This window comes from Ascidiella aspersa, chromosome 8 (assembly GCF_963924565.1).
Source record: "Ascidiella aspersa chromosome 8, kaAscAspe10.2, whole genome shotgun sequence".
Lineage (NCBI taxonomy): Eukaryota > Metazoa > Chordata > Ascidiacea > Phlebobranchia > Ascidiidae > Ascidiella > Ascidiella aspersa.
The window spans coordinates 23235809-23249207 of NC_139454.1; the positions used below are offsets into that span (position 1 = coordinate 23235809).

The window sequence follows — 13399 nt, forward strand, 5'->3', positions numbered from 1 at the left end:
CTGACAAAAACTACAGGCCCAAGTTTAACGATTACTCCCCTTTTATTATATCCAACATTGGTGGACAACAAATATACACTTTTAGCGTTTTACACTTTAATACTTTAATATACACTTGATTCTTCCTTTGACCTAATGAAGCATGATTTGCAACAGCTTGTCAATATAACAACACAATTTGTCGCTGAACAGTGCCACCTAATTTCCAGATAAATCAATCGAAGTAACGACTTTACTAGTGTGCTTGATAACTTTGACATGTTTCGTTTTACCAGATTTAGATTTGGATATCTGCAAAGGTCAATATTCATTCGTGATCAGGTTAATTAACGTAAGAATTAGTTGTCCGATAATATCGGATCATAGCCGATACCCGATACCAAGTGGTAGTATCGGTGATCGTCCGATACTAGGGTGGTATCGATGCCGATCCTATATCAAACCAACATGAGAATTCCAACTTTAACCATCTGATTAATCAACGGCGCTACCTTAGAAGGTAAACTTGTCAAAAATAGTAAGTTAACAGTTGGAGGTGATTAAACTGCTGAACGTTAAAAAGCAAATTCTGGCCTGACAACCTGGATACATGTAATTTATTTTTACCGTTTCTATTTTATCTATTTTTTTAAACGAGAACAGTAAGGACGTTAATTGGTATTAGATCGCGATACTTTCATTTAAAATATCGGGTTATCGGAATAAAATGTCAAGTACCGGACATCCCTAGTAAAAGTGCAGCCACTGACAACTAATCTGCTGAACGATAAAGCGAGTTCTGGCCTTATGACCAGCAGCAAAAGCATGCACATTTCCAAAATTTCACAGAAAACAACTAAATATTGCCGTGCGTACAGACACAGATATCCAACAGAAACACGAACTGAAATGACGTTTCATCACACCATATCCATACAGCTCAAAAAGGTTCAATTTCGTGCAATTTTGAAATTGAAAGCCAATGTAAACCGACTCAAGCCCGACTTCAAAGCGTCGAGGCGCCAAGCCAAAGTAACACGATCACCACGAAAAGTAATAACTCGCACTTTAATGCAAGGAGCTTTTTTATTTAAATCCATGGATGAAAAAGGGGCCGCGTAATTTTATCAATACTCGTTTCGAGTTTGTTTGTTTGACTTGCACAATTTCGCGTCTCACTTGTGGGTCATTCCATCCTTAATTTAAAGGCCCGGAACCCATGTTCTTAGATTTTCTTTAAACTTAGTACAATTGAAGATCTCTTTTAAAAAATAAGAATGCAAAAAATTTGAGCGTTCTGTGATAAGCGGTTTCAAAGATATGACAGTTTAAAATATTTTACCACTAGGTGGAAATGGGTATTTTTTGGTTCCGCTTGAGCGCTTTTTGCTCTGTTGTGGCTTAATTTTGCAGTAGAAGCCTGCAGTAAAATGCTATTCCACCATTTATGGGGTTGCTAATTTCAAAAATGACGATTAAAACTATATGTGATCAATTCTTCTATATGTAATTTACATTTAAAGTTTTCTGACTTCCGAAGACTTTTCCGAAGCTCTCTGCAATTTTTTTTAAATTTTTATGCTGGAAAAATAATCTTGAGACATCATAGTATTTGGAATTTTTAAAGTGATTCTTGGTTATTTGCAATTAGTAATTGTTTTTTATGTTTTAAATTTGTGTTAGTTATAACAAATTTAAAACACTAAAAAGTTATAACTGATAACTAGAGGCAGTAAAAGTCATACTTTTTTGATGTAAAATAAAAAAAATATTGTTATGAGCTTCATGTAAGAAGGTTTAAGGTCATATTCTATGTTTTAGGTCATAAAATATGACCTATTGATTTTACTTAAAACTTTAAAGATTTGGTCCTAGTAATTTTGTAGATAAAGTTAAAGCAGTCCCCTCTAGAAGTATTGCAATGAGAGTTCTCATGCTGAATTTCATGAAGCATTTAAAGCATGATTTTCATTGTTTTCTGTTCTTTAATGCTTACTGTTTGATTACAATTTACATTGTGACATCATCTTGACACATTGTTTTGCAACACACAGTGTTGAATATTATAAACACTTGCCATAGGTCAGCTAGTACAGTCAGTTAGATCAGAGTTATAACTTCTATGGTCAGCCAATGTTAAGATCTTAAGAGCTCCGGGTAGTTTTTAGCCTACAGCTCAATAGTGTATTTAATTTCTCAGTGCCTTTTTCAGGATTTAGTAAATTTGTGCAATCTCTAAGTGTACATTTAGCCTTGCCTAGTAGTATCTGTTTTTGAGCTTTATAACTACACAGATTTGTAAATTATGGAACCGTGTACTATAGGCATTTTAAAAGAGGCAGTAAAAGAGTGTCACAGCAACTTAAGAATTAGTAAACAAGGCATGACTAATTTCAATACAATAAGCGATGAGGAAAAAATTATTTATTTATGGCGAGCTGGACTTTGCACAGCAATTTGTGGAAGAGATAGCAAAATTTGCAACCACCACAAAAAGCAGTTAGGGGACTACTTTTTATCTAGGAAGATAAAGTGCACTGATGTGTATGGAAGACGTAAGAAAAAAAAGCCTTCAGGTAGCCGAATTATCAGTTTGGATATGGCACTCTACCTGAAATCACGGGAAATTAACAGCATACCAGGAGACAAATTGTGTCGAAATTGCTGGGGCTTGTTGTTCAAAAATATGCAGGTTGAAAAAGATCCTTCTGGTAAGTCATCAGATTCAAGTACAACAGAAAGTATAGAGGACTCTTTTAACGAATCTAATTTATTAAAAAGGTCAAATGAAGTACTAAAGCTATTGGGAAAATCACCAGTTAAACTACATTCCCTCAAAAAACGACAACGCCTATCTTATGTTCAAAACACGGTATCTAATGTAGTCCGGAACTTCCAAGAAAATTTGTCACTTGCAATACCAACAGAAGATGAAGAACAAGCATCAACTTCACAGTAAAAAAAAACAACAAGAGGAAAATGCAATTAAAGCAAATGATTTGGATATTTTAATGAACGAGCTTAAAGAAAAAATAGTAACTGCTAATCGTGACAAAAAAATTTCCATTTTGACATTAAAGCCGCACTCCTGGCATTTTGAAAAAACTGGTAAATTTTTTGAAGTGTCTTATTATTATGTTTTGCAATCCGCTAATTTAAAACTGGAGAAAGGAATTTTGGCAAAATCAGACCCCTTTGGAGCTAAATATAAACTAACAGATGAAACAAAACAGCTGATTAAAGATTTTTATTTGGATATTAACCATTTATTTTTTAGAATCCTGCCTGGCCAAAAGGATTTTGTTAGCATAAGACCGAACATACATGAGCAAAAACGCCTTTTACTGTGTAATATTGATGAACTATATGTATTGTTTAGACAAAAACATCCCTCTTTCAAACTACGTTCATCCATGTTTTATAGCCTTCAACCAAAACAATGTATTACTGTATCAGCATCAGGACAAAATCTCTTTTAAATTTCATACTTTTTCTTCTGAATAGAATTGTAACTATTATTTTTTTCTAGAATCCTGTAAAGAATGTTAAATGTAAATATTTTTGCCAATGTATATTGTATGTCAGTACAATAGTTGTACGCAAAGTTGTGACAGTGTAGCGTATCAATTGATTTAAAGTGTCACCATTTTTTATTGTTGCATTTTAATTTGTTCCACAATTTGCATGAATTTGAAACTTAATAACCAACTACTAATTGCAAATAACCAAGAATCACTTTAAAAATTCCAAATACTATGATGTCTCAAGATTACTTTTCCAGCATGAAAATTAAAAAAAAATTGCAGAGAGCTTCGGAAAAGTCTTCGGAAGTCAGAAAACTTTAAATGTAAATTACATGTAGAAGAATTTGTCACATATTGTTTTTATTATCATTTTTGAAATTAGCAACCTCATAAATGGTGGAATAGCATTTTACTGCAGGCTTCTACTGCAAAATTAAGCCACAACAGAGCAAAAAGCGCTCAAGCGGAACCAAAAAATACCCATTTCCACCTAGTGGTAAAATATTTCAAAATGTCATATCTTTAAAACCGCTTATCACAGAACGCTCAAATTTTTTGCATTCTTATTTTTTTATTAAAATCTTCAATTACCTAAAATTTAAAGAAAATCTGAAAACATGGGTGGACAAATTTCTGAAAACTTTAAATTAAGGATGGAATGACCCTTGTGCTAATTTACCTGGTTTGAATTTGTTTTAGCAAAAATCGACAATTATGTTAAACGTAGACTATTGGGCGACAAAGTTAAGATCATTATTCGTATAATAAGCCAATTTATTTTAATTTTTTTTATCAAAGTCTACAATTGCGTAAAACTTGTACTATTCAGCGACGAGTGAGTCATATAAGTTTCAATCGCTATTGAAAAATGGCGCTTTTATCAAACGTTTAGCATTATAATTTAAATAGATAACCCACAAACCCGCAACTTAACACCAAACCTATAATCACTGACCAGGCTGGCAAAATATGTCAGCCATCTTAAGGTACATTTGGCACAAATTCTTCGTTTTTTGTCTCGTGCCTAATGTTAAAGTTGTGTTTGCCTAACGATTGTATAAACGTGCCATGGTTAGGTGATAATCAAGGCATTTACCAAGGAAATGGGATTGAACAGAAAAAAAAAAAAAAAAAAAAAAATTAAAATGTTTTTTTTGTACCAATTTCTATTATTTTCTGGCTGATTGTTCGGCCGACATAGTCGCCAAGTCGCCAGCATTCTGCCATGCTGCCACTGACTATGCAATGCTAGCTAACCCCAACCCCTTACTCTACAAAATCAACAAATGAATTTGCTGTTGCTGCCAGGCATTGTTAAATGGTACACTTATTTTTCCGACAAAAAAAATGTTTGAAAACCATTGAAAACAAACACATATACGCCATACCTGGGCTAGAGCTGTCCGACTCTGTGTTTTGGATCCTATTTGAGACGTTGCTATCCATGGACCGTCTCTTCGTAGCGCTGCCACTCGCCAGTCCCGAGTCTGTGCTGTCGCTTCGAGTGTCCGGGTTCGAATCCCGTTGAAGGCGCGAAGACGCGACCTTGGCTTTTGCGCTTTCTGCGTCGCCCAGAGACCTGCGTTACGTATAGAAAGTTCGAGAAGTCGTTAAAAATGAAGTTGACACACAGCTAGCGTATCCGAGCTGATACATGTAATTTGCACTTCATTCTGATACTGTTTAGATATTTCTTCATTTGACTGACTTATTTGACTGATGTTATGAAAGAATGTTTTTTTTTTAATTATTATTGTCGTCATTTTTAAGTGGCATCATTATTCTCATTTTTTTAGGGAATATATTCATTTAGTTTAGGTTAAACATTCTAGGATTTCATTTCACTGAGAAATAAAAATCTGTCGAAAAAATCAGAAAATATATTGGTTATATTGGTTACAATATATTTAATCTATGTTGGAAAATTTTCTGACGAATATTTGCTCTCATTTGAAAGCATGGTGATCTTATACTTGCAAGACGATTTCGTTTTATGAGCTTTTTAAAAAAAAGATTTAATTAAAGGTAAAATCAGTAAGAATATCAAAGCCCATACAGAAGTAGGCATTGTTTTGAACATTTTGAAGAACTCTTTATTCCTTTCCAACATACTTTGATACTCTAACTACGTCTTACTACAACTTCGAACAATAACTATGCTCCAACTAGAAATTAATAATAAAAAATAGTTCAAAAACGCTTATGGTTTCAACAGGTTACTTTAAGAAACTAAAATAACTAGTTAAAAATGTCAATGGTGTCATCGTTTCAGCAGACAGATTTAAACAGTAAATATGCTGTTGCTACCAGGCATCGTATATTAAAAAAATAGATTAATATTAAAATTATAACTGCTCAAAAAAACGAACATAGCTCTTACTTTGTCTTTGTCTTTGCCAGTACGAACTGGTCGCGCCTGGAGTCGTCGGCGCCAGTGGAACCTTGGCCCCGGCGCCCTGTTCCGCACTCGGCCGGCGTCGATTGTCCCCGCTCAAAGGTGGAAGGGGGCGTTTTCCGGCCGCTCATCGCGGAACACGGGCTCGTTCCTCAATTTCCACGCCTAAGCAAATAATCCGAAGCGGTAGAACGCGTCGTTTCGCCTTCTCTCTCTTTTTTTCGTTTCCCGCCAAATTGCAATAATCCGTAGCGGCAGCGCCAAAAGCGAAAAGAGCCAACAGATCGATTTTTTTGTTGCAGTGTTTCCTGTACAGCTATAAAGATAGGTCTAGCACTGTTAAGAAATTTTGGTTTCACAAAATCAAATCAGATGTAAATAGCTTTTAAATTGAAATCGCTAACATATAACTCTCTTCCGAGAAAATCTGAAGTTCAAACTTGTTAACCAATAGCAGAGTTGTAATGATGCCAATGACTTTGACTCAAGTCCACTTAAGTCAGAGTGTTGAAATAACTTGACTCGATAAGATAAATGAAGTAATTAAATATAGTTAGCTTAAAAGTATATATATATATACTGTTCCTCTATTTTAATTAATCTTTCTGGCATCTAACGTAGAGTTGTCTAATTTGAAATCTTTTTTTTAATTATATTACATGAAACAGGCCTTTTAACACAAAGGCAAATTTCGCCCTAATACCCTGGAATCATTACCATTGCAATTACGGATTTTTATCAATCAGTTCAGGTTCACCAAATAACGACGTCACCTGGTATAATTATCAGGTAACGTAAAAATACCTAACTAACAAACTTTTACGTAAAAGTGACTGTTAAATATCACATCAGGAATAATACACGTATTGGAAATCCCTACTTCTAACTACAGGAATGCCTGTGATTTTGAAGGCCTCTGAAGCTATTACGCGGTAATGAAAGTCTGTTTAGCACCTATACACTCAGGAGACAGCTACATAACACCAAGCCGCCCGTAATCTCGTTTCATGGTTCTTCATCAAAGGATTCGCTGAGAATTTTCTCCCGACAGCTAATGTCGCCTCGCATTTTCTCCCGATACAAACCGAAGATTGCGGCTTGAATGACTGAAATTTCATTGAAGCTGTTCTAATGTGAATTGCCAGTTATACCAGCCACTTTTTTCGTTGCATGTCGGTTGGCTTGAACGAATTTTTTTTAAGCATTTCCAAAGAAAAACTAGAACTATAAAACCTTTAATCAACAGATTCGGTTAAGTTCGCTATGGCTTTCTATGTACTATAACACGTAAGTCGTTAGCGTTGGTCAAAAAGCCTTCAGAAGGACTAGGTCACAGTTGTTAAACACATATGTGTAAGCATTGTTCATACCTTTGATCAATTCACATTCAAATTAGATAACATCGTATCATTTATCATAGAAATGTTAATGGCAAAAGCAAATATACGTTAATATCGACATTTCTGCGCCTGTTCAATTAATTTGCATGACTAAATACTTTATTCCGATTAACAAACTTGGAAAACGCTGTTATAGGTAAAGTAGGATTTCCGGTTAAATCCAAACTTAGATGAGAACCTAAATAACTATAGAACACAAAAACCATTAGCAAATAGTTTAGAATTCAATTGAGCAGCATTTTTTTCTAATTTGTACAACTATTTGACAGCTGGAACTATCTATTTTTTTTTAAGTCTGCGTGTTGGACTAAGAATGACAGCCGGAACTAATTTATTAACATGAAGGCATTTCGCCGGGGGTGCTGAAATCTGATAAAAACGACGGTTTAAAGATAAATCTCGTTCAGATGTGAATTTTTAATACATCTTGCTTGCCTGACATGCTGTTCGCTCATTAGAGACTGTGCGATGTTTGGATAGCAATCTACTCTATACAAGGTGATCCGAAAATAAACGCCTGCAGTTAACCTTAGGCTCTTTGCAAATGTTCAAGACAATCAAGGTGCCAGCTATAAGGTTGTCCGATACTTGAGATTATATTCCGATACCGATACCCGATATTTTGGACCAAAGCGTCGCGATCCGATCCGAATGACGTCATTGCTATGCTTCAACAAGCAAAATAGGTAAAATTGCGACATTTAAAGCTTTTCAGGTTGTTAACTTTGCTTGATTAAAGTACTTTGTACAGATGAGTTGACCTGGACTTCCAATTTGGGAAATGACTTTTAAAAAATGTAAAAATTATGCGTCTTAACTGAAAATAATTTGGGTAAAATTACGTTAGTTATTTTTTTTTGCACTAAGCAGTTTGCTTGTTCTTAGGTTATTGGTAGAGATGAAAAAATGTAATCAAATTTTTTTAGTTTAAATCAATTAAATGCGATGTAAGTGACAAGTGACTTGACTTGGAGTCGACTTGCTTCAAAATGACTTGCACTGGGACTTGACTTGTTATTCGTTAAGGATGACTTGACTTGGACTTATTTTACAATTGACTTGACTGGGACTCAAGTCATTCAAAATGACTTGTTAACAAAGTTGATGCAGACTATAGTATAGAGGCTTATGTCAGAAACCTGGTAACAGCAGTATGATTACAGCACATGACGTATGCGGGATTCCAGCGATAGCTTGATGCGAATCTAATCCAGCTCTGCCTTTAGCACTCGGGAGAATGTTACCATCAGGTAGCAGCGGATAGAGAGATCAAGGCTTTTTCTGGAAGCTAAATCGCCATCTAATTGTTGTGAACACCGGCGCTTCGCATGTAATAAGGCCCGGCCGTAAGATTATGTTTGGTCAGCCGGCGAAAATCAACAACTTGACCACAGACGAAAAAAGGCCATTTTACAGTTCACTGGAGCGGCGTGACCTTTAAGTATTTGTCATGCTTTTATCTAAGGTTTTAGTAAACATGGATGTTATGAGGACGGGTTGTAAAAGTTCTAAATGAATTACAAACTTTAGAAATAAATGTGGTTTAAAAAAGCATCTGCAGAAGGGCTAGATCACAGTTGTTTGAACACTTATGCGTGTGTATCTTTCATTATATGTGGATTATTTGAAATAATAATATATCTAACCAGGACAAACCAGCACATACACTTCCCATACATTTTGGTGGATTCTTTCAGTGTTGTTAAAAAGTCATTTTGAAGTCCAATTTAAGTAATTGGTAAAAGAACTTAAGTCCAAGTCAAGTCATTTTTAACAGAACTTAAATACAAGTCAAAACAGTTTGATAAATAACAAGCCAAGCCCGACTCGCCAAATCATAATTAGAGCAAGTCAATTTGAAATCCAGTCCTTGTCATAAAAATGAAACGTTATTTTAACGCTAAACTATCAAATTTGGTAAACTATAGTTAGATTATGGGTAATAGCTGTGATTAAAAAAAATAACACAATGCAACATAGAAATCTAATCGTTTCACGTGCAAAACTTGAGTTAAAAAAAAACAATTGTATTAGTAAAAATGTTTAATGAAGACTGCATTTTAAACCAAGTCATTTGTCCAAAATACTTGTCATTTTAAAGCAGTGAATTAAGTGCACAATCAAGTGATTGACTTTAGCCGAAAAAAAGATAAAAAACATACCGGAAAAATATTCAGTGTTGTAACGACTGTTAATTAATGTTTTTTACATCTTATTTCGGTCGAGGCATTTTGAAAGATAGCTAATTCTGCAAGTGCCCAAATTGCGAAAATGGTCCGACAAGATCACTCAATGTATAAACACCGCAGTGGACAGTAGCTGGGTCGAGCCCGTCCTGCCTAATCCACCTGATCTGGTTGTTTCAGGTTGTCGACTCCGATCCGTTACAGTTGCAACAAAAACAACGCGAACAGCGGATAAAGATCCAATCTAGCTCTGTGGTTCCCATGAGGCCACAAGCGCGTAATTAGCAAGACGATGAGATTGACCTCCACGCTAACTCCCTTTACGCCAGACTGGGCGCATCTCTATCATTTGGCCATCAGCGCTCGGCACTTTTTTGAAGTTTGACCGGGCGGTCAAGTTTTGCGTGAAGTGGCTGACCGTGTAAGGGTCAAACGGGGTTAAACGGCCGATCGTCGGGGCAAATTGGACACGTGTTGGACAGGAGATTTGACAGGCGGCTGTCACCCTGCGACAGGTTGTTTGAGCTCAATTTAATTGACCTTTGCCGCCTTTGTGCTGAGGAATGCGCCTACCGTCAAACCGTTGTAAAATCACTAATTTAGAGATAAAAAAATACATTCTACGCAGGAATTATACGCATGGAGAAGCTGTTTAAACCACTAAACTAGCGGAAAAATGCATTTGACAGAAACCAATTATAGCAATAAAACTGCAATAAATCTGGATTAAAAGCAAAAAATAATTACAGGTTGTTTGAGCTCAATTTAATTGACCTTTGCCGCCTTTTTGCTGAGGAATGCGCCTACAGTTACTGTTTTTCTCGTGTTGCTTTAAAACAGATGCAAGCCGAACATACACATAATTATGTTAACGATTACCTTGAGCTATTTATTAATGCTTCAACAGATAATTCAACCTTAAAATAAAAGTGTTTTTGTCCTTTATCGCTAATTTGACACATTTAAAGTGCTAACTCGTACATATAGACAGTTTTGAAACTGGTATGAGCAATCTTTTCTCATTACTATAAGTAAACTATACTGTTGTGATTTTGATGTTGAAAACATTTTTCATCAACAGATCACACTCACACTATAGTTTGAGGCTTATAACGTAAGTGAAACAAAATGCAAAAGATTTAATTGCAGTAGCAAGACAGTAAAAACACCTTCTAGACATCTCATCAAAACATCCTTTCAGGCTATACAGTCGTAAATTATTTAAGCACATATAGAGTCACATAGTGATTTCACTGCACTATAGTGTTGTTTGATAATTCTTTTGAAAACAAACTATATCGTGCATCACTCAGAATAACAAACACTTTTAGTGCAATACCATAAAAGCGACGTACTACAATCTAACATAAAATCAATCTTTCTAGCAGAACTCGAGACGCGCTGGTCCAAATACCTTGGCATCGATTGCAAAAACGACCTTGACTGACGTTTGCCTTGCATTGCTGAACCTTTTCGGGTACAGAAAAATGTCATGTGCTCTTAAACTCTTCAGCGCCGATTCTAAATCTGTCCAAAGCGGACTGCAACTCCTTCAAATCGTTGTTGTTGTTTTTATTCGAATGATTTCCATGCCGTAACAATGCGCGTATGACGTCACGCAAGTGATTGACTCAAACGGAAAGGTATTTCGAAAACGCTGAGCTTTGAGCCTTGCCAAAAGTTTTATGCTTTTGATTGCGCCAAAATCTGGATTAAAACAGTTTAAGGCGGTTCTAACAAGGATTTGTTGCAAATTCCGTTAATTCCCCATAAGTTTTTTTAATATTCAAAAATCGACAAAAGATCGAAGCTTATATATATAGCCTTGCCAAAATTTTTAAACTTATTTGCTTCTAAATTGCGCCGAATTCTGGATTAAACCAGTTTAAGGCGGTTACCAATTTTCGATGAAAGATCCGGTAAATTCCAATTAAAATTAGGATTCTTCAAAAAATCGAAAATCGCTCGTGTGAAGCATGTTTATTTGGACCAGCGACAAAACAAATCCTCTCTCGTTAATCCGGACAACAGTGGCGTTTGTTTTTGCAATACACGCGCAAATAAGTTGCGGCCTTAGGCCACGTAATTATTCGGTTGATAAATCGGCATTTAAAAGACTTGACTGATTGCTTGGCGGTTGAAAATTGCGACTAGGCGTTACATAACGTTAAGCTTGTTTTGCAAAGCTGTGTTTTGCAACTTTCTTACCTTGAAAATCTAATACACTAGTAGTCAAAAAAACAAGGTTTTCGTAGCCGTGTAAATAACAATCCCGGACTTATAAGTATAATTTTCAAGAAAATTTTCTGTATATTACGTAACTTTGTCACACAAAAAACTATAAAGTTTTCGTGGGAATTCCAATCAAAATATATATGGAAGAATATTAATTCACCAGAAACTGATAATGACAAGATTTTTTAATCATATTTTTCTTTATTTTTATTGGCGTATGTGGGACTTAGGGCATAACGCACGACGAAAGGAATCAATCGACATAACTCGCTTAATTATCAAGACAGAAGCCAAGCTCTTTTTACAGCTCACTGAATAATTTGCTGACTTTTAGTTTGTAACCAAACACCGCTTTCTGGCAACTCAACGGCTCGCCTTACTAAGTATTACAACAGGTGAATCACTGCATTTTTGTACCACAAAAACTAAATGTTTATATGGCATGTAAAGCAGAAAGTTTTTTTAATATTTGATTATAGTCGTAATAAGAATATCAAAGCCCATACAGAAGTAGGTGTCATTTTGGACGTTTCGAATAACTCTTTATTCATTGAAAATGACTACAACCTCCAACCATTATGCTCCAATGATTATAGTCTATGTCTAATTACTAAATATATTCGAGTGTACAGCTCTATAAACTGACATGTCATCGACATACAACGCCATCGGCATACAACACTGTTTATGGTAGTACTAAACTCTAAACTTTGCGCAAATTTTTGTCTCTCATGGTCTGTAATCAAGCAGAAAGTTGTTTTATTGAATGGCATTTTGTGGCAACAAAGCAACAAAAGGGCAACAAAGCTGCTTTACTGCCTGAAAAATCGACATTTACCACTCAAAATCACTGTATAGAATGAATATCAAAGCCCAATAGGAAGAAGATATAATTTTGAATAATTCACTTTCAATATAGTTAGTATAGGCATTGATTCTAAGTACAAAATACTGCTATAAAGACTTTTTCCACACGTTCGAAATGCTACCTATACTTCAATATGGGCCTCGATATTCTTACTACGTCACTACAACCTCCAACTATTATGCTCCAAAGAAAAGTATAATTTTAATATAAAGTATATAGGTTATAAAGTTATGCACTCCGATCAACTAGCAATTTAAGCAACACTTTAAAAGGTCCAGTAACGTGCATTTAAGCAAATATTTTTATCAACACGCTGTCTTGGAGTCTCATTGCCAACAAAACTGCTCAAATCTTAGTTACTTCTTTGGGTAAAAAGTATAGTAATACCCTTTTTTTGCCAACTGTGAGTTTTCGCGGGTTTTTTTACGAGGCCTGCTGTTTTCCAGCACTCTCACTTTCGGCCGGGAACCGAATAGCGCCACACTTTCCAGTTGTTCGCGCGTTACAGATTTAAGAGGTGGCCTTACATAACGATTTCAAAAATCGCAGGGATTTCGTTTTAAAACAGTACATTTGGGGCGTACTACAGTGTCCTTCGACAGCACTTTACGCTGGGCCGCACGCTCAATACTGAGAAGTTGCAATTTGACTTGCAACAAAATGTACAACTTGTTTTTTGGAACATACTGTCAAATTTATGTTGAGTGATTCCGCATGAATTAACTTATTCCTGTAACCGAAACCGAATAACGGCAATTTTGTAAACAAAAATCCTGGACCTGTCCCTGAACGGGTACTCAAAGTTATATCTG

General features: G+C 35.5%; 1 protein-coding gene across 1 annotated transcript in view; it reads right to left on the reverse strand.

Moving 5' to 3' along the window:
• LOC146136931 (teneurin-3-like) overlaps positions 1-6044 on the reverse strand; it is a 135569-nt gene extending 129525 nt beyond the window's left edge. The window contains exons 1-2 of the mRNA XM_083396289.1: positions 5884-6044; positions 4892-5082 (exon numbers count right to left, since the gene is read on the reverse strand). Coding sequence (XP_083252415.1) covers positions 4892-5082; positions 5884-6029 — 337 coding nt within the window. The 5' untranslated portion in view covers positions 6030-6044. The remainder of the gene's footprint in view (positions 1-4891; positions 5083-5883) is intronic.
• Positions 6045-13399: the final 7355 nt, after the last annotated feature.